This window comes from Bufo gargarizans, chromosome 5 (assembly GCF_014858855.1).
Source record: "Bufo gargarizans isolate SCDJY-AF-19 chromosome 5, ASM1485885v1, whole genome shotgun sequence".
Taxonomy (NCBI): Eukaryota; Metazoa; Chordata; class Amphibia; order Anura; family Bufonidae; genus Bufo; species Bufo gargarizans.
This window is the reverse complement of record NC_058084.1, coordinates 97250528-97273572: the sequence shown is the minus strand read 5'-3', so window position 1 is coordinate 97273572 and position 23045 is coordinate 97250528. Positions and strand designations below refer to the sequence as shown.

The following is a 23045-nucleotide window of genomic DNA, read 5'->3' as shown; positions in this document are numbered from 1 at the left end:
CGAATGACACCTGTGTTCTGAACCTATAAACAAATGGGTCTCTGTACAATCCGCAAAAAATGCGGATCGGACACGAACCAAAGATATGGTTGTGTGGATGAGGTTATATGCTCATTTGTCAAATTTTTTCAAAAAAGGGACGAGAAAGTGGACGTGGTCTCCAAGGAGGCATTTATTAGGCCTCATTCATTAACTAAAAGTAATGGTACAAATGAAGTAGAACAGGCACAGATTTCACTTTTCAGCCTCAATGAGATGTGCTTTTTTTTTTAAACAAATTTGTTCCAAGTCACTTCAGCTATCCTTTCCAGTAAAATACACCAGTCTTAGTAAGTGTGAGCTTCTGGTCATCACCCAGCTTTCTGATGATTAGGCATATATAGGAAATGAGGGCAACATGAAGAATTTAAATTTTAGTGAGAAAAGTTCTTTATTGAACACAGAAGCAGCAATTTTTACAGTTATGACTTTAGCCTCAGATGACTCCATCATTTCATGACGACTTAAGGCACAGCAGGAGTTCTTGAGGGATCATTATATATTATGTAATAATCTTTCAAATAAAATCAAGCTGTATTAGAACAGCGACCCTGTAAGGTTCCTCTACCAATTGCCTTACTTAGCGCTGCTGCTTTATGTTATTTATTCTAACCCGGCTTAAACATAAACTCTGCAGGTTAATGTCCAACCATAAATACATGAGTTTATATTCTAAATATTAGCTTCAATCTCCCGTCTGGACAGTTAAAATGTTTGAGAACTGGCAAACAACTATCAGCAGCTAATACTATGTCATCAGAATATTAACAAGCCATATGTCTTTTGGGCAAGAGCCTCATCAGCGAAGCGCTGTGCGGTATGGCATAGGTGCACCTCAAAGCAGTTGATGCAGAGTAAAATTACTTCTCTGCTTGGAAGAAATTGGAATTATAATTGACAGGTGAAAATGTGCAATTTTATGCACTGCCGAATGAAAAGTGGGGAATTCCAGAGTGTATGCTTTCATGATGGTCATCTATTATTTGAACTGGGATAAAGGGAGGCAACAAAAGAGTAACTGTGCATGGGCGCTGATCTCCTTGCAGCATTTAAAGGGTAACTTTATTTTAAAATAATGCTCTGAAACTCATTTTTGTTAAATACTCGTATTTTCGCTTATAAGACGCACCAGATGATAAGACGCACCAGACGATAAGACGCACCAGATGATAAGACGCACCAGATGATAAGACGCACCCCAGGTTTTAGATGAGAAAAGTAAGAAAAAATATATATTTTTCATCAGACCTCATATCAGGATCTCAGATCAGACCCCCATATCAGACTTCAGATCTCACCCCCATATCAGATCTCCATGTCAGACCCCAGACCCCCGTATCAGATCTTAAAATAAATGATTTCACTTACCTCTGAACTCCCCTGCATTATTCTCTCCCTAATCTTCTCTGGGCCTGCACTGCACTGTCAACATGCAGCGTCAGGTCATAAAGCGTGCATTAGGTCCTGACACTGCACGCAGTCAGGACAGTGCAGCGCAGCGCCAGGGAGGAAGACCAGGGAGGGTGAATACCGGCAGCACCTCACTCCTGACTCTCCGCACCTACTGCATACTAGTGAGCGCTTCCATAATGGAAGCGCTGACTAGTATTCGCTTTATAAGACAAACAAACTGCACACATTCGCCAAATCCTGGCATAGCACATCGTCGCAGGGTTTCTTGTACTGATGTGCTATGCCACGACTTAGCTGAGCGGAGCAACAATGTGTCATGCAGAGCTCTTGTCTGTAAATGCTCTGCTCAGCTAAATCCAGGAAAAGCATATTGGTACAGGAGACCCTACACAGGCAGGAGCAGCAACGTGTTCTCCTGCTAATACTGAGCTCATTGTGGCCCCAGTACTGTGGAATCTGTACACCATACAAGTCAGTGGTGTACAAAAGTACAGATTCCAACGAGATATAGACACCTTGTACATTGAACATGCTGTCTGAGCCACAGGCAAAATCGTATAGAGCAGGAGGAGCTGAGCAGATTGATATATAGATTCGTGGGAAATGATTCAGCCTAGCCTGTATTTCATTCTTTTAAATTCCTGCTCATTCTGGGCTTTGAAGTCAGTGATTGACAGCCTGCCCTCTATGACTGTGTATACACTGATAGGACCATCTCCTTGACTCCAAAGCCTAGGATGAACAGAAAATTCCAATGAAAAATAAAGTTATACTATAATTTTTTCTGCTAAAGCTCGATGTCAATCTGCGCAGCTTCTCCTGCTGTATAGTAGCATGCTGCCTGCACATTTCACAGCACTTTGATGGTGACAGGTTCCCTTTAAGGTGCCTACTTTTTCAGTAAAATCAATACATATATTACAAAAATAAGTTTCTGAGCATTTAGAACATTTTTAAATATAGTTGCCTAAAAGGCTAGTTATCCTTTAAGCCTGGATTTCGTAGGAGTGACAGCCTAAGGCTACTTTCACACTTGCGTTCAGAGCGGATCCGTCTGAGACGGATCCGCTCATATAATGCAGACGGTGGCTCCGTTCAGAACGGATCCGTCTGCATTAAATTGTTAAAAAAAATTCTAAGTGTGAAAGTAGCCTGAACGGATCCGTCCAGACTTTACATTGAAAGTCAATGGGGGACGGATCCGTTTGAAGATTGAAGATGACACAATATGGCTCAAACGGATCCGTCCCCATTGACTTACATTGTAAGTCTGGACGGATCCGCATGCCTCCGCACGGCCAGGCGGACACCCGAACGCTGCAAGCAGCGTTCAGGTGTCCGTCTGCTGAGCGGAGCGGAGGACAAACGGTGCCAGACTGATGCAGTCTGAGCGGATCCGCATCCACTCAGAATGCATTAGGGCAGTACGGATGCGTTCGGGGCCGCTTGTGAGCCCCTTCAAACGGAGCTCACAAGCTGAGCCCCGAACGCTAGTGTGAAAGTAGCCTAAGTCGTGTTGCACTACTAATCAAAAATGGCATCAAAATATCTAACCTTTATAATAATTTCATTTTAAGGTCCAGAATTTGTGTTTCTTAACACTTTTTAATTGTGAGTCCGAGCTCTATTTTCGGATTCCTGGTATGGACATTCATTTAAATGATATTAACACTAGAGGGAGATTAGACGCTTACTGAATACCGTGCACTTATTAAATGGCATATGTCATCTTGGAAGCTAAAGTAGGGAGTAACCAGTGTATAGGACATGGATTCTGAATCAGTATTTCTTATCTATATACGACCTCACATAACTACAGCCAGCCAGGATGTTATATTTTTTTTAAGGGGTTGTTCGGCCCTCTGACCCGCCCCATCTGACACTAGGTATGGAGACGCACTGCTGCACGCCAGGAGGGAAAGTTAGCAAGGCAAAAATCGGAGCAAATATCATGCATATTTCCAACTGTAATTAATAGCACATGTGCACGATACGTGCCGGGCATCGGACAACTGTCCCATCTTGCATACATCAGGGTCTCTCCAAGCCCAATGTCAGATTAGGTGGGACATAGGGGCAGCCACCCCTTTAAAGCTAAGTGTATATAGAGGGGATTGGGAACTTTAAATCAGAAGAATGGCGCGCTGACTACGATAAAATATATATTTAGTAGTTAAAGAGAATGTGTGTCGTCAATTTTTTTTTCTACCAGTTAAAACCAAATAGCAGCACATATTCTTTTTCTCCAATCTGTTTTTACTTTCCAATTGTAAATTCTATTCCCTGAACATGATTAAAGGGGAGGCCATCTTGCCTAAGCTATTATTCAGAGCCTTTAGAGAACTGCTTTACGGCAGCCCCATGGGCCACAGACACAATGGACAGGAGAGGACCTCATTGATTTCTGTGGCATGCTCTATGATGTGCAGAGTTCAAAAGGGAGGAGATAAGCTATGATATCACCTATTGTGAATGGAGGATCCTGTTATCTATGCACAGAGGTGATACGTGCCATTCTATTTCTGCATTGTAATGATGAGCTGATAACTGCAGTAAAGTGACCTGTACAAACCAAGACGTGGCTCCTATTATTAGGCTTAGTGGCCAGTGCAAAAACTGCAGGATATTATGTTTTTTTTTAAAAAAATTTACATATAGATAGTGACATGAAAAAGTAAAAATATCACCAAAAATTCTTAAAAAATTATGTTTTAGGTAAAAATGTGAATTAAACAATAGGTCATTTTCTGATGACACCTTTCCTTTAATCAGTGCTTCTAAACAGTAATTTTTTTGTTTTTATTGACATTTATTAAGTGACTTGCATCAGTTTCCTGGTGTAGAAAAAAAAATTGGGGAAAAAAATAACTTTTTTCAGTTTTATGCTGCACTTGCTACTGTTAAAAAAGTGTGCGTGGCTCAGTGGAGGGGCCCTCGACCCGACAGATTTATTATAACATGCCAGAAACAGGCACAAGTTATAGAGCAAACCTACACCAGCTTATAGCTAGCAGATATTTGCTTCTCTGGTGTGGGGACTACCAAAAGATGTTGCAGTGAGAGCAGTTGTAGTGAATTTTTATTTCATTATCACCAGTTGCTTTAACCAATAAGAATGTCCATGCTGTATATCTTGACAGTTGAAATTTGGTGCTAAAAATCTGCAGTCAGCTGCGCCTATCACTGTTTTCCGTGGGGTGGCCGTAGTTTACGGCCACAACTGTGCCAAGAAAGGACATGTCTATAAACTTCAGGTACATGAACGGCAGTAGATTCCATGCGACCCTAAATGGGCTCTAAAGATAATTTAATAGTAGGACCTAAGAAATAATTCATAATGCAGTTACCTAATATATTTGTAAATTGACCCCAAAAGGTGACATTTGACATTAAAGGGGTTGTCCAGGTTCAGAGCTGAACCCGGACATACCCATAATTTCACCCAGGCAGCCCCCTGATGTTAGCATCGGAGCATTTCATGCTCCAATGTTCTCCTTTGCCCTGCACTGGATCGTGCAGGGCAAGGGCTCTTTTATTTACAATAACACACTGCTGGGCGGAGGCTTCCGCCCAGCAGTGTGTTTGGTGACGTCACCGGCTCGGATGGGTGGGCTTTAGCACTGCTCTAGCCTTTTTACAGGCTAGGGCAGCGCTAAAGCCTGCCCATCAGTGCCGGTGACGTCACTGGGCTCACTGCTGGGCGGAAGCCTCCGCCTGGCAGCCCTATGGAGAGCCCGGTTCGTCACCGAAACTCCAGAAAATGCCTTTGCCCTGCGCGATTTGGCGCAGGGCAAAGGAGAACATCAGAGCATGAACTGCTTCGATGCTCAAGTCAGGGGGGCTGCCTGGGTGAAAATGGGGATATGTCCGGGTTCAGCTCTGAACCCGGACAACGTCTTTAAACACTATTGTGTAATATGCTGCCACTATTAGCATGATTTTATAAAAAAAATAAAAAAAACATTTGGCCTATAAAGCACATTCCTGAAGGTGAAAACCAAACTATCTGCCTTGGATTTGACTTCAGTACTTAAAAGTGAGAATGAAAAATACGTTTTGACATTGACATATTGTAGTATTAGCTGCCATACGGTTACGGATAACGATTCTGCCTAGAATGACACATACGGAGTGATTTATTATGACCGCCGTTTTAAACGCAGGTCTTAATACCCTTGTGCTGGCGCTTGATGCGCCTAAGATCTGTAAGGCGCCGGCATCTACATAACTTAGGCACATCCACTGCCAGCCTAAATCTATGCCAGCTCCCTTGCGGGTGCAGATTTAGATGATTTTCTACACCTAAAACAGGCGTAGAAAATGATAAATGAGATGGGCCGGTCAGACCCCTTCCCCATCCCCTCTTTTAGAACTGGCGTATGTGGTGTAGAAGAACTTGCGGATTAGGTCGCAAATCCCTTTTGCGACCAAATCTGCGGCAGATATTGGCGTATATCTATTGATAAATGACCCATATAGTTCCCAGATTCCCTATCTCATAATCAGCAAGGACTTCTGTACACAACAACACATAACTTTATCTTTCCTTTTTTCATGCCAAAACAAGTTCTGTCTTGTGACATAAAACCATTTCAACTCAAAATGTTCTGGACGGTTCCAGTTTAGGAACAAAACCAGATGAGGAGAGAGTCAGCAGAGCAATTTAGCTGTTAGCGTGAAGACAAAGCTAGCCATTGTTCACCGCTTTTCATCACCAATTACAAGACTTAATCATGTCTATCTCTGGGGGAGGCCAGAAGCATTTCTCACACATCACTGTGTAATACTGTCCTTCTCCTTATCTGTTCTCTGTCCAGTAAACCATTTTGGAGTGGGGCACAGAAGGGCCCTTTACATGGCCAGATGGAGCAGATGATTGTCGGCAGGGAAGCGTTCCTTCCTGACAATCACCTGCTCGTCAATGGAGCAGACCTCTGCATTTACATGCTGTGATCTCCTCCACAGTATGGAAAGGAGCAATTCTAAACGCCTGTCTTAATAAATGTGCCCCTAAATGTCCAATGTCTACTGCAAACATGGTGACGAGACCTTACGCCAGGGGTGGGGAACCTCCACATACAGCCCCCGGGATCAATTTATGTGGCCCCCGGCCCCATGCCATAACATATAGTGAAAATGCTAATGACCGCTTTCATTATGGAAGCAGTCATTAGCATGCGGGAGGCAAGGGAGGTGTCCTGACGCGATCTGACCTGTCAGGTCACAGTACAGCACGGTGGGAAGAAAACCAGGGAGCGTAAGTGAATCTGGAGAGGTACGTTTAAATATTTTTTTAATAGTCTGATCTGAGGTCTGATTGTATGCTGGGGGGGTCTGATAGGGGCTGATCTAAGGTTGATTGAGGGTGCATAAGGTCTGATCTGAGGCTGGGGGTCTGATCTAAGGCTGTTGGATCTGATTTGAGGGTGGGGATTCTGATGGGCGCTGATCTGAGGCTACGGAGGGTCTGATCAGGCTAGGCAGGGTCTGATGGGGGTGTGATCTGAGGCTGGGAGGTCTGATGGGGGTGTGATCCAAGGCTGAGGGGCTCTGATCTAAGGCTGGGGAGGGTCCAATCTGATGCTGGGGGGTCTGATGTAGGTTGGGGGGGTCTGATAAGAGGCTGATGGAGGGGGGGGGGGCAGATCTGAGACTGAGAAAGGGACAAAGGCAGAGAAACTTGCCAAGGAAGAGCCAGCGGCAGTGTGAAAGCTGGATGAACCCGTCTCTGCTTGGCTGTCATTAATGCTAAATAAAGAACATTCTGAACTTAAAAATTTGAATTCTATGTTTGGTCAAAATGGCTCCTGTATACCATATACTTAAAAAAATTAACTAGAGCTCCAATATGGGGCACTGATCACACGATGTTTGAGAAGATGGCCTTGCAAAGGCATGAACCTAAAAAGAAGATCTCCCTACTTTATTCCTTGATTAATTCCTCCAGCGATCCAAGTAGATGCAAATTTATAGATAAATGGGAAGAGGAACTACCGTATTTTTCGCCGTATAAGACGCACTTTTTCCCCCCCAAAAGTGGGGGGAAAATAGCAGTGAGTCTTATACGGCGAATGTAGCCGATTTTGCCTAGTTTTCAATGATACACCCGCCGCGATGCCGTGCGGCGGGTGTATCAGCTGTGAGGGAGGAGGGGCTGGGGGCGGCATCTGCATTTATAATGACAGCGGGGCCCGTGCAGTGACTGTATTCTACTACACGGGCCCCGCTTACTGTATAATCATATCCCTAATAGTTAATTGTTGTGTGCATGTAAAAGCATAATGAGCGATAATGATGAGCGCTGTGTATTACTTACAATTAGAAGCGCTCGCCGTTCGGAGCAGAGAGGAGGGAGGAGGCAGGCCGGGAGGACGGGCGCTGGCAACGTGAGTCACTACGTCACGCGCCTGCGCCGCCCACTTTATGAATGAAGCAGTCGGCGTTGGCGCATGACGGATGACTCACACTGCCAGCGCCCGTCCTCCCGGCCTGCCTCCTCCCTCCTCTCTGCTCCGAACAGCGAGCGCTTCTAATTGTAAGTAATAGACAGCGCTCATCATTATCGCTCATTATGCTTTTACATGCACACAACAATTAACTATTAGGGATATGATTATACAGTAAGCGGGGCCCGTGTAGTAGAATACAGTCACTGCACGGGCCCCGCTGTCATTATAAATGCAGATGCGACCCCCACCCCCATTATAAAAGCAAATGCGACCCCCACACTTATGGAGGGGATCTGTGGATGACACATAGCATAAGATGCTATATATGTGTCATCCACAGATCCCCCCCATAACTGTCATACACAGATCCTCATAACAGTGCCATCCAGAGAGGATCCCCCATAAGTGTCACCCACAGATCCCCCATAACAGTGCGTCACCCACAGATCCCCCATAACAGTGCGTCACCCACAGATCCCCCATAACAGTGTGTCATCCACAGATCCTTCATAACAGTGCGTCACCCACAGACCACAATTAGTTCAAAAGCGCACCTATTGGTTCAAAATATTTTTTTTCTTATTTTCCTCCTCAAAAACCTAGGTGCGTCTTAAGGGCCGGTGCGTCTTATAGGGCGAAAAATACGGTAGACATTAAATTCGATAACAGGGAATTACCGAAACTATTAACAGCTCCAGTGAAGGTTTCTAGGTGTGTAAAATTACAGGAGAATAGTTACAAAGTGCTCACCCACTGGTATTATACGCCACAACGATTACACATTATGTATCCGGAGGTTAGCTCCGTCTGTTGGAGGTGTGAGAACAATTTAGGGACTCAGAGCCATATCTGGTGGTTATGTCCTAAAATCCAACTGTATTGGCAAGGAATTTGTGAAATTTTATCCAAGGTGTGTAAGGTGACAATACAAGCATCACCAAAATTGAGTTTATTTGGTTTGGTGGGAGAGTCAACAAATTTGAAATCGAAAGTAACTTCTACTTTATGTAGAATATTGTTAGCGGCGGCCCGCCTACTAGTGGCAGTATACTGGCGGAAGACAGATCCCCCTCCATTGCAACACTGGTTTATGAAAAGTGTCCAGATATATAGATTGGAACAAATTGCACATTGGGATTCTAGGTCACCTCAACGTTTCAATGATATATGGGGTACGTGGAAACAGTTTAGAGGGTTCGCTGAATGATCTAGTAGTCCCTTGGAGAAGATTGAGACCTTATACTTGCTGCGATAGAGTGTAAGAGTATGGAATGAAAGTACCCTTTACCCTCATCCCCTCAGACCTCCCCCCCCTCCCCCCTTGTTTCCTTTTTCTATTCCTTCCTCCCCCTCTTTTTGGAGTTGTTCTCCAAAACATGGTTATCACTAGTTATTGTAATCTACAGATTGTATCTATATTTGTTTCTCCAATATATCGATTGATGTAAAGGCTTGCCGAGGCATTTTTGCTTTGGAAATTGTTAATTCTGTCATGCCTATCGGTGTATACTCATATGTCTATGAAACAATAAAAAACATTTTTAAAATAAAAATGGCTCCTGTATTATATGTAATATATATAGTGCAGGCGCCATCTTGTGCTGCAAAAATACAGCACTCTAGATTATATTTTTATTGAAGTGCAATTTCTGTAACTTACCCATAAGTCAGTTATATGTTTGACCAAATACAGCACTCAAATATTTAAGTTGAGATTTTTATATGGCCCACAAACGATTTTACAAAAATATCCAAATGGCCCTCGGCAGCAAAAAGGTTCCTCACCCCTGCCTTACGCAGAGGACTACATTTTTAGGGCAGTCATTATACCCTGACCGGGGCTTCCTCCAGGTATTGCATATTAAAAGATGATTTTTAATAATTACAAGATAATTTAAATCTCCTTTTACAGTAACACAACAGATGAAATTTATATGTCTTGACGTTCTCTGTATACCCTGTACAGTCGTCGTACAATGCTTTACAAAGTGTCATATATAATACAAATTATAAATCGTGTGATATGCTTGCTCCAGCAAAAGACACATAAGGAAACACTATCAGAGTGAATAATGTGGCCAAAAATGTATGCATCAACTCCAAATAGTGTCTCTTGTCACATTCAGGCCTATTTCTGCTCTGACATACAGAATTTCCATAACATAAAATGGCAATTTATTAATGGTTTCAATTGCACTGAATTGCTTATGGGTGACACTTACCACACTCACCTGGCTTAAGATCTAATGCTGAAAGTGATTCTGAATGCAAGAAATACAACGTTGGGCTGACAGTAAATAGCACATAATTGTCATGACGCTCATCCAAGATAATAAGTACCAAGTCCCCAACCTGGAAGCTGTTAAGACATGAGAACACAAAGTAGAATATGTAAGAATGTGGCGGTGCTATTCCTGACTGGATAAGTGCTTTGAATTACTTTTGGAAAATGCATTTAACAGTTGTTCAATTCATTAATATGACATTGGAAAATCATCTGATTAGTAAAATGGAACAGGAGCAGCAGACACAGATTTCCAAGAGGCTTGAGGACAACAAATAACCACTTAGTAGACTAGGACATAAAACATTCGGCAAAGGTTTTGGGGTTAGGAGAACAAGATAATTTCAGTTTTTGCATACTTAAGGGGGTGTCAAGTTCAGATACAAGAGGCCCAGATTGAGCTAATTGCTGGAAGTGCTTCTAGGATACCCCCTGATTAACTGGTATCCCCTGAAAAACTAGGTTCTGAACAGAAGACTTCCCTTGATAAAGGGGTATTCCCATCTGGACATAGGACCAATGTGTGCTGGTCCCAACTCTGGGATACGCTCTTATCTAAACATCGGGCCCTGAAGAGAATGGAGAGAAAGCTGAGCTTTGGCTTGGCTATTTAATGGCAAATAGAGTGGTGGCTGTACATTCACAGCTTAATCTTCATTCACTGTTATGGGACTTCACTTGGCTATTTTCTGAAGTCCCATGGCATGGTATGTAAAGGATGCCGAGCCAGCATGGTGTGCCCTTCGTTCGCAGTGGGTCCCTGTTCTTGAAATAGTAGTGGGTTCCAGAGTTGGGACCTGCATATACTGGGCATGTACATTGCCATAAATGTCAAGATGGAGCAACCCCTTTTAGTCATAAATCCCAACTGTACATATGGCTAGAGGCTGTTGGAACTGGACCACTACCATTAAAGGGGTTCACAATAAAGATCATTTATCACCTATGCACAAAGATATGTGACAATTGTATGAAAGCCACATATAGAAGAGACTGACAATGTGAGTCCCCAAGTCCTCCATGTGAATAGTACGGTAATAGGTGATAAATGACTGTCTCATCTGATTAAGGAAACTTCTGGATGGTTAACAGTACACTGATGTCACCAGAATGTAAGCCATGACAGAAAACAGTCGTGGTGGTCAATCTGACATTTTGTGGAGCTCTAAACTGTTGCCCACGACTATCATAGGACATTCAGTGAAGGCCGGGTCACAAGAGGTAGGCACACACAAGTATGACTATGGTGTTCTCCCGATATATGTTCTTTATGGTTGGACAGAGCTCTCAGTGTATAGGTGAGCTCATGTCTGATTATCCTGGAGAAGACAGCTGCTCAGAAACTCATTAGATGGACCTGAAGAACCAAATATACTTTCTAGCCACATAAAAAAACACACACATTACATAAGGTGTATATAACACGGGTGTAAGTTGTACAATGCAGCAAAACAAAGCGATCACTATGATGTGAACTACAGAAGTAGAAGCTACAGTGGTCACATCCCATTTTAAAGTCATGCTTTTTCTAACATGGAAACAACATAAAATTTTAAGATACAGTCCCTTAAATATCTCATGTGCACATATTTTAGGATTTGATTGTAAATGCTATGATTTCTCCTAATAAAAACTTCAGCTCCTGCATGCAGTTTAATGGCTTATTTATAAAAAGAAAATTTAAGACATAACTGTATATACTTGCATTTAATGGTACGCTGTCATCCTATTATACGGCTAATGCACCAGCTATCTCAACAAAGAGCAGTGGGTCCAGCTAAGAATACACGTGAAAAAATCCACCACAAAAAGAGGAAACCAGCAGGAGCGGAGATTAATTGTCTATTATGGCTTAATGGAGATGACATAGACATGTTTTATAAAGACATTTATGATCTTAACCCCTTAAAGGGGTTATCCAGGAGGAGATATTTATGACTCATCCTCAGGATAGGTGATCGGTATCGGATCTGCGGGGGGTGTGGCACCCGGGACCCCCGCCAAAATGCTGTCAGAAGAGGCCTTGAGCACCGCAGCCTCTTCCTAAGCCAGTGACATCACCGTACATCAGTCACATGGCCTAGTTGCAGCTCAGTCCCATACGCGTCAATGGGGTTGAGCTGCAATGCCAAGCACTACCACTATACAATATAAGGCGCTGTCCTTGGAGAGCTTGCATCACTCACCAGACCTCCTGTAAGTGCAGCAGCTCCCTGAAACAGCTGATCAGCGGGGATGCTGGGACTTGGACCCCCACTGACATGACAATGATCACCTATCCTCAGGATAAATCATAAATATCTTTTCTAGGCTAACCCCTTTAAGGATGTAACAAATTTTATATGTACCATACTTCAGGCCACAAATGATTTCTTCCTTTTTGCGTCTCATTATTCTGCCAGTCATAACTTCTTTTTATTTATTTGTTTTTGTTTTTTGTACATTTGCAATTTTTTTCATGCTTCCCACTACATTGTATGCCACATTAAATGGTGGCTTTAGAAAGTACAACTTGACCAGCAAAAAACAAGTGCTCAGATAGCTATGCGAACGGAAAAATAAAAAGGTTATGGCTCCGGTAAAAAATAAAATAAAAATAAAAAGCAGAAACAAAAAAACTCCAATATTCAAGGGGTTAAGAGAAAAGTTTTCTTTTACAAAAATATAACCCCCCCCCTTTAACCCTTTCACTGACCAAGCCCAAAAAGACCTGACTGTCCAGTTAACTTTTTGTGATTTTGTGCATGTGGTGCCTTCGTTACCGTAGCTTTTTTATTTGTTTGACTACCAAAATAATTTTAGCAATTTTTTTTACTTGACACTTAGGCTTTTTTTCTTTAATTATAGCTTTTTATTTCTTAAATATAAAAATTGACACAAAAAATAATTATTGCAATGGGTTCCCTATTTTGTGACGATCGTTTTCATATATAACATGTATAGGTTAGAGAAATCGGGGCGACTATGGTTTCTATTAGCAATTGCATTTTTAATAAAAAAAAAAAATTACATTTCTTTTATTATTTTTTACTTATATTTTAATTTCTTTTTGGCACATAATATGTCCCCCAGGAGGTCAATAAAAGACCTCTGGAGGACACTAACTTTTTTCACTGTTTCCTCTGTAACTGGGGTATCCATAGGAGCCTCAGTTACAGGGGAAAACAGTTCCCTGTGGGGGCATAACACACAGGCAGAGCTGATCATGGTCTCCTTAGACCCTGAAGCTCTGCTCCAGGACACCCCCGAAGGTGACGTGACCGTCGGGACTAAAAGAGGAAGCTCGTTCAGCGCTCTCCTGATGGCACAGGAGAAGGCAGAAGCGGTAATAAACCTCTCCTGTCTTCTCCTCAGGGTCCCTGCTGTGTCTGTCCGCTGGGACCCAACCTGCTCCTGCTAGATTGCAGGAGCAGGAGCTTTAATCCCAGTGCTGATCGTTTCACGGCCGTGAGCGGTTTGTGGTAACACAGTCTGGATTCCTGCTGAGAGCAGGAGCGCACGGCTTAATTGGTTGCTATGACGCCCGTGCGCTTCATGCCGCCGCTGCACTACAGTAATACACTCGTATGAGCAACCAATGACGCTGTGCACTCCTGCTCTCAGCAGGAATCCAGGCCGTGTTACCATGGACCGCTCACGGCCGTGTGCATTCGGCCTAAAGCGCTGCCTGCTTGTGTATGTACGTGCTATCTGCACGGGGCATGTGCAGATAGGACGTAGATACACAGTGGACAGTTGGGAAGGGGTTAATCTATACAATAATGTCAAATATTTGCAAATATGGTCACTGCACTACTGATCTTATCTTAAAAAAATGTAATCATAGTCCAGAGCTGTCCAGTGCTATAGACACACATAATTTCAGGTAAGAAAAACAAATTCTGCTGCATCATTATAGGGCGCTTGTCAACCGCTTCCAATAATAATCAAAAGAATTGTGACTGGATCAACATTTTATGCAGATTATATATAAAATGGTTCTCTGAGATGGGTTTTAATAAGCTTTCAGCCTATGAAGAACCCAATAAAAAAGGGGTGAGGGTCCTACTTAATACTCTCTTTATCAGGAAAACTGTACAACTAATTGACATTCAGTTCTCGTTGAGAAAAAGACAGCGCTGAACTGATCTGTTTACAAAATGTTTTATTAAAACCTGGGGCAGAGAATATATGGGAGAAGATATACATCTACATGATAATCCTTCCTTGCAGGAAAAATCTGGCAACATAATATAGAGTACAATAACATGTAAACTGGCCAGTCAGATACGGTTTAATAAATGAAGACATACTCCAAAGAGGTCCAGCCAGAAAATACACTCATCTCAGCCATTATAAAAATAGAGTCTGAAAATGAAAGTCATAACAATATTGATAGCAAATGAGGACATCCAGTCTTGTACTATACATATATGTACTGTGCAAGAAATGAAATGAGATGTTTCTAAATGAGCCAAGGCCAAAAACATGGAGAATCTGATGAGGAAAGAGAATACAGAATTTCATCAAACTAACTCATAATACAACCAGAATGTTGCCCCCTATTTAAAGGGGTTGTCCGGGTTCAGAGTTGAACCCGGACATACCTCCATTTTCACCCAGGCAGCCCCCCTGACTTCCTGCTCCGATGCTCTCCTTTGCTGTGTGCCAAATTGCGCAGGGAAAAGGCATTTCCGGAAGTTCCGGTGACGTACCAGGGCCTCCATGGGGCTGCCAGGAAGCCCGGTGACGTTACCGCCACTGATGGGCGGGCTTTAGCACTTCCCTAGCCTGTAAAACGGCTAGGGCAGCGCTAAAGCACGCCCATCAGAGACGGTGTTATCACCGAACACACTGTTGGGCAGAAGCTTCCACCTGGCAGTGTGTTATTGTAAACAAAAGAGCCCATGCCCTGCGCGCTCTAGCGCAGGGCAAGGGAGCGCCTCGGAGCATAAGATGCTCCAATGCTAACATCAGGGAGGCTGCGTGGGTGAAATTATTCAGCTCTGAACCCGGACAACCCCTTTATAGTTGAATACCTTTAATGCCTATTAGGACATACGGATGTTGACTCTCGCTCTGGTGGCCTCATCCGAATGGGAGCTGAGCTGGAGTAACCCAGCCACAGAGAACTGTGCTGTACTTCCAGTTCAGTTCAATGCTGGCGGCTACTGTGAGCAACTGATGAGCGAGTCTTCTGAGTGTCAGACCCCCACCGATTACGAAGGGGTTCTCTAAAACGGACTCTAAGCTCCTTGAAATGAGGAACATCAAACAGTGGACACTGATGTCATAGGTTTGACCTAGAAATACTTTCTGAAGCAGTTATTTTCACCACTGACAAACATCCTGGAAAGCTAATAAGGTTCTCCCGGTAAATGTAGTAAGTTGTATAACTACACAACCAATTATCCGCTGCTCCCGAGTTATAGCATGGAGTACAAACTAGGGGTCATTGACAATCCAAGGGAAATCTCCCTCTAATCAAAGATGTGTTACTTTCTTGGCTGTAATCACTAGTACACTAGAGAAGAAGCCAAGCGGGCTGAGTGCTGCTCTGCACAGCATGCCCAGTGATTATGTAACTAAAAGGTAAACAGCCACTAAATATAACATGCATAGATTTGCCTATATGTGTGAAGTTAAAGGGAACCTGTTACCGGGATTTGATGTATAGAGCTGAGGACATGGGTTGCTAGATGGCCGCTAGTACATCCGCAATACCCAGTCCCCATAGCTCTGTGTGCTTTAAAGGGAGTCTGTCACCTCCATATGGCCATATACAGTGCTTACATGGCTCTATAGCACACCTATACAGGATTGTAACGGTACCTTTGTTCTTTTCTTTAGACTTGCATCAGCAGGAAAAACAAAGTTTAATTCATATGCAAATGAGCACTCGCAAGTGCCCAGGGGCGGCGTTCAGAGTGTAGGTGCCCAGGCTGCTCTGCCTTCTTTCCACCTTACTCCTCCCCAGTCTCTGCCTTTCCCCGCCCTCCAAATCTCTTGCCTCATTGATAGGGCAAAGGAAGAGGCTGGGGAGGAGTAAAGTGAAAAGAAGGCAGAGCAGCCTGGGCACCTACAAACTGAACGCCGCCCCTGGGCACTTGCGAGTGCTCATTTGCATATGAATTAAACTGCATATGGCCATATAGAGGTGACAGACTCCCTTTAATTGTGTAAAAAAAACGTTTTGATCCATATGCAAATGACCCCAATATGAGTCCCGTATGTGAGATGAGTGAAGGAGCCCAGCACCGCTCCGCATCCTCAGAATCTACTCCTGAGGCTGATGCCAGCACAGGGAAGGAACACTGTGACAACAATGCGCATGCGCTAGCTCGCACATTGCGAGATTACGGCGCTCTGGATTTCTGATGTTGGGGAGCAAGGAGGAGATTCTGAGGATGCGGGGCGGTGCTGGGCTCCTTCACGCTGGACTTATCTCAGGGTAATTTGCATATGGCTCAAAACTGTTTTTTACACAATAAAAGCACACAGAGCTATGGGGACTGGGTATTGCGGATGTACTAGCGGCCATCTAGCAACCCATGTCCTCAGCTCTATACACAAAATCCTGGTGACAGGTTCCCTTTAAAGCTCCAAAACACCCCTCCCCCCCCAAATAAGAATAAGCAGTATATAGATCAAGTGGTCCTATGTCCGATTATGTCATTTTTATCTTCATATTCACTTGCATTCAGACACTGTGCTCACACCCACAGTAAAATGCATTGAGAGGACTCCTCTTTAAGTCCTCTCCATTATGTGCATTAGCATGGGAGTCCTCTCAATGCATTTACTGCTATAATGGGGTCCGTTTCCGCTCAGAGGAAGATTTTTGAAGCGGAGACAAAAGTCGTGCATGTGCCGAATCCATCCTTTCTGTTCTTCTGCTCCTATAATGGGGCAGTTGAATGGAAAGGCTGAACACTGATGTGAACTCAGCTTGAGTATGAAGATAAACATTACATCACTGGACTCAGCACCACTTACACTGTAAATGGCTAAGGGTCCGTTCAGATGCTCGCAAAATGGGTCCATATACATTCTGCAATTTTGCGGAACAGGTGTGGACCCATTCATTTTCAATGGGGCCGGAATGTGCTGTCCGCATCCGCATTTGCGGATCCGCACTTCCGGATCCGCACTTCCGTTCCGCCATAAAACAGAACATGTCCTATTCTTGTCCGCAGTTGCGGACAAGAAAAGGCATTTTCTATGAGAGTGCAGGCGATGTGCGGACCGCAAAATGCGGAACGGATCCGCAAAACACATACGGACGTGTGAATGGACCCTTACTCTAGTTTAGCAGACGGATTCCCTTTCATTGAAGGTACAGATGTAGCAGGGGACTCACTACAGATGTAGCAACACTCACACTATTAACTCAAATTTCTTAACTCCTCACATTATCTTGAAACAAAAACCATTGAAAAGCTATTGCTTAACGCATTTAGTTTAGATGACATGTCTCATAAAGCATGTGTGTTAACCCTGCTACATCTGTAGGTAAGCAGGCAGCAGAGACACAATGCTCTAGAATGTAAGAACATATACAGAAAAATCAAAGGTGAAAGACATGGATTCTTTTTTCTTTTAATTGATATTTAATGCAATAAAAAAAAAAAATATATAACTTACTCTCGAATTGCTATTTTCTCAGAATGTCTAGCAGAAACGGATGACATGCTCTGTGACATCTAAAACAGAATAAACAGTCAAATATTAGCTTTGAATTTGCACCAAAACCATATACATTACATTTTAATGAACAATTTGGTGTTGGAAGAACTGTTTACACTGCTCGCAGGTAGTGCAAAGGTTAGTATTATTATACAAGGCGGCCTATACAATACCACATACGCAGGTGATACATAATGCTGAGCCTTACAACTCTGAAATACGCCTGCGGTTATTATTTCTAGAGGATTGATGCAGGTATAGGTTTTTGAATTGTCTTACATTTTCACCAAGGCTTCTTTCACACTGGCATTAGGATTGCCCAGGAAGCTGTTCTGTTCCGACAGGGGTACAGCCTGCCGGATCCGTACTAACGTTTGTACACGTGTACTGCTGGAAGTCTAACTCCTATCTTCACTCTGTCATTTCCTACAGTTATTAACATGGTCAACAAATCAAAGTAGTAGTCGCTAGAAGAAATCCCATTTCTTCTCTGGTCACTTATGAGGTGCATATGCTGCACTAGGTTTACAACTGGATTATAACAATGCTACTTGGTAAGGCTCTGTTCACACTTGTGTCATGTCCTTATACAGAATACATGTCTTTAGGCAGGATCTAGTGCAAGCACCGTGCCAACTGTCTGTACACTGCAAAGTCACAGTGTGAAGGTATTTGCCACAGTACCATCGTATTAAGTCATAGTATGACAGTATTCTTTTTTTGTACAGGGGTGCAGGAATATGGTTGGAGTACTTATATACCTCAATATTTAAGATACTGCTAAGTAAAACAAACTACTAATTTTTGTCACATCCCATGGTGCCTCAGGTATATTGAAATTCTAGAAGAATCATCTATGGGTTGCAAGAAAGCCTCTTTTTCCCAAATCTACATTAAATTTCAGATAACCCAGTAAAACGACTTCTTACAATAGAAATGACTGGATTTTATCAATACAATGTATGTACAATTAAAATGAAGTGAAAACAAGCATAGGACATCAATATCAGATCGGTGGGGGTCTGACACCCCGCATCCCCGCCTTTCAGCTGTTCCCAAGTAGCTTGGGAACTACACAGCTTCATCCACTGAAATAAATGGTAGTAGCACTGCAGTTACTAGCTCCACCCAATGGATGGAGCAGTGTAGTGCCTGCGCCACAGGCGGGAGGGTGGGGTGCTGGAAACCTGCTGGTCAAATATTGATCTGAGACCGCCGCTGTTTCACTCACCTCCCCCAGTCCACTGGCTTCTGAGAGATTGGTACTGCCTTCTATTCTTCCCAGTGGGCCTGGCTGCAGGGGTAGGTCTGTCCCTCTGTGATAGGCCTCTATGGTAGTGGATTTATCTTTTCCCGAATTTACCAGTGAACCTCGCTGAGGCCTGCTTGCTGGCTCAGCCCCTCCTTCTCAGACTGTAGGGCAATTGCACACTTTACCAGTTCTTAAAAGGCCAGCCTGCACACTATAGTTTATACAAGCCAGCGGCTGGACACCTTTGGGTACTTCCCTGAGGGAAGGTACCCAAGTAATAGGTTTGTCTAGCTTGCTAGTTCCCTGCTAAGGAGTTCTATATTAGTTTGTCTGCCCGTGTACAGACTTTTGCCTGTTTGCTGGATACTGACTCTCCGCTACCTGACCTCCATAGACCTTTAGATGCCTGCCCTAACCTCGGACTGTTTATTGAATTGCTTCTACTTTACCTGCCCTGACCTCGGTCAGTCTCTGACTATGATTTGTTTTGACCAGTGCCGTGCCCTGCACTGATGTCTCTAACCCCCATGTGTCTGCTGTCCATCACACAGTGACTATTCCAGGAGGTAGTTGTCTGGTGGTTCACCTGCAGCGAAGTCCAGATCCAGGGGTTAAAGGATGAAAACAGGGGACTTCTAATATAATGCTCTTAGAAATAGCCCACAGCCAAATCTATTGGTTGACACAAAGGTTCCTTACTCACTGCCAAACCAATTGATGGCCTATCCTAACGATAGGCATCAATAGCAAAATTCTAGAATACCCCTTTAAGCCCACAAACTAATTCTTCCATCACTACATGCTGCTTATTGTTTTATAAAAGGTTATGAACTAATGTGACCAGAAGGATGTTTTTAAAAGAAAGATCAATGGAACAGAAATAACATTCCTTCAAGAGTCCAAGACCACTTAGATGTATTGATATAACAGTCACATATCTACTTCTCCTTGGGGCCAAAATTCTGAATGTTTGTAGAACTAAAAGAAGACTTAATCTGCATGATTATAGTTTATGGAAAAAAAGGGAGCGGATTCAGGTCACAATCCACAATGCAAAAACTGGCCTATGCCTACCAAAGAAATTCCCAAATGTGAATGGAATTACCATACACGATGTTTTAAAATACAGAAAATCCTAATCTAATTCTGCATCTCACTGGTTACATGTTGCATATTGGCACTTCTTTAATGTAATGCACAAACAGAAGTGGAATACAGCGGCACTGCAAACAACAGGTAATGAATCCGGTCCTGGGTACTGGCTGAGATAGCGGCAATGCAGCGAAGAACCAAAAGTACCACGCAAGTCGATGAGGCGGAGACGCCAGGTCTCGTGGTGACAGTAGAAGATAAGATTAACACCAGCACTGTCGACATAGTGGTGAACCTCACGGGCTTAGAACTGCCCCCGGGCTGCATCCCACTCCTCAATCGAGGGCTGGGATTCAGCCTAGCTGAGCAGTTCAGCCCTGTGGACTTTGAGACTGACTTGTTTCTATCGATCCGCAAATTGTTTTTGAAAAAAATGTTTGCCGAATCCCCCCCCTAGAAATGTTACACCATTGCCAGGAGAAATCCCACGACAATCACAGGGACTGACTTCCATCTTAAGGGTCGTTTCAATGAGGAGGAGATACAGTGCATCCAGTTTCTAGCCAATATGGAGGCAGACACGTTAGACAGTGGTGGTTACAAGGTAGATAAGTATACCGGTGGTATCGGGTCCACCTTCCTTCCTCCCATGCCGGCCGGCTCAGCGATAGACCTGTTCCACAAACGGGTGTTAAGAGATATACGTGCGCTGATTTACCCAGTAGCACCCCCGAATGTTACCGGGGAAGAATATCGAGCCCTTTTGTGGTTAAAACAACAGGATGGCATCATAATTAAGCCGGCCGACAAGGGAGGGAATGTGGTCCTGATGACCAGGGAATACTATATGGAGGAGGCAGCCAGACAATTGGGAGACAGCGTAGTATATCTCAGACTGAAGGGAGATCCCGTACAGGGAATACTTGGTAGACTTCATGTACTTGTTGAGAAGTACATAGCAGCCGTTTTTTTGCCCAAAGGCATGGCTAATCGGCTCATCCCTGCCCACCCCAAAATCCACAAATCGCTGACCCGGCCCCCTGGCTGCCCTATAGTAGCCGGGATTGGGTCAGCGACAGAACCACTGTCCGGCTACGTAGATTGGCTCCTCAGGCCACTCCTATTGGGGACTCCGACGTATCTCAAGGACACCGGGGACTTCCTCCGAACACTCCAACATTTCGAGTAGCGGAGGGAGTTCCGCCTGGTGTCCTTGGACGTCGAGAGTCTCTATACCAGAATTCCCCATGATCTTGGACTCCGGGCCGTAAATACAGTATTGAGCAGAAGTGATAAAGATCCCATGTTTAATGGCTTCATTATAGATGCGCTTGACCTCATCCTCACCAGCAATGTGTTCCAGTTTGACGGTCAATGGTACCGCCAGGTACTAGGCACCGCAATGGGCACGCCCAGACCAGTTTTTACCCGCCTTCGGTTAAGAAAGCCGTCCCATACGGACAATTCGTCCGTCTGAGGAGGATTAACGACACTGAGGATGGTTTCCACAGGCAAGCTAAGGAGCTCAGCAACCGACTCGTGGATCGGGGTTACCCACCAGGAATAGTCTCGGCAGCCCTACGGAAGGCTGCCGTACTTGACCGTAACACATTGCTGGTGGAAAGAAACAGAAATATTGAACCACACCGTTTTGCTTTTGCAGTCAAGTACAGTCCGGCTGCAGATATCATTAGGCGTGTAATACATGAGAATTGGGATCTTCTTAAGGGTGATCCAGCCTTAAGTAACCTCTCCAGTCAGCGACCATTAGTCACTTTCAGAAAATGCGCAACCCTCAAAGATAAATTGGTGAGCAGCGTATTCCGCACATCCCAGGTGGAGACGTGGCTCACCAGCAGGAAACCTGAGGGTAATCATAAATGTGGGCACTGCTCTTTTTGCGCATTGAATATGTGCAGTAAATGGCTGCAGATAGGAGGGGTTCAACATGCGGTGCGGGATTTTATAACATGTCGGGCGCCTTATATTGTGTATGCCGTGTTTTGTCCATGCAATAGGTATTACATCGGCATAAACAATCCGCCCACTCTTTGAACGAATACGGGAACATGTGAATTCCATCCGTTCAGGTAGAGGATGTCCCCGCCTGATTGATCACGTCAGGGATGCGCATGGTGGCCGTCCGCGCTGTCTTTCCTTTGCGGGAGTGGAACAGGTCCCATCCACCCCTAGGGGAGGGGACCGTCACCGGCTGCTCCTGCAGAGGGAAGCAAGGTAGATTCTTCGTACTAAAGCCACCGGCGCAGCAGGACTGAACGATAGGAACGACATGTCCGTGTTCCTTTAAGAGTGGGATATCAAGGAATATAGTCAAAGGTGTTGGCCTGCCATATCATTAATAGGCCTTAGGTCCCTTTAAGAGATTAACCTTTCCACATCCTGTCCTCCCTATACCTGCGTTGCTCCAATTAAAACAGCTATTTATAAAAATAGTTTCTTCATGTTTGAGTAGCTGCTACTGCCAGCTTTATTAATCCAACCTTTGTTTGCTTATTTATATTTTGGTATGTTGTATTTGTCTCTTTTTTCTCCCTCTGTCATATGGATATGTTTTTACGTCACTTACTGGCGGCGCACAGCTGCTGCACATGATGCCGGCTGAGGGGCGGCGCTTATATATGGCGCAGTATTGCGCCCTTGACGATCAGAGCGGCCAGAAGAAGCGCGATATACTGCGCGAAACGGCAGTAACCGCCATTCATCTGCAGGAGCCCATCCGCCCCAGAACCCCACCTGTTGGTCCTATATGAAGGATTGAATGAAAAAAACACTTTTGAACGCTTCGGTGAGTGCCGCATATTCTTTTTGTCTTCGCTACATTGTTGCACTT

The 23045-nt window shown here is 44.0% G+C and overlaps 1 protein-coding gene across 4 annotated transcripts in view; it reads right to left on the bottom strand.

Annotated features, from left to right (window-relative positions):
* Window positions 1-23045, bottom strand: part of RB1CC1 (RB1 inducible coiled-coil 1) — a 140815-nt gene that overhangs the window by 5781 nt on the left and 111989 nt on the right. For 3 of the 4 annotated variants that reach the window (XM_044292711.1, XM_044292714.1, XM_044292713.1), the window contains 2 exons: window positions 17809-17867; window positions 10124-10260 (listed from right to left, as the gene is read on the bottom strand). In XM_044292711.1, the coding sequence (XP_044148646.1) occupies window positions 10124-10260; window positions 17809-17867 (196 nt within the window). The remainder of the gene's footprint in view (window positions 1-10123; window positions 10261-17808; window positions 17868-23045) is intronic. The other variant, XM_044292715.1, reaches the window with a different exon arrangement.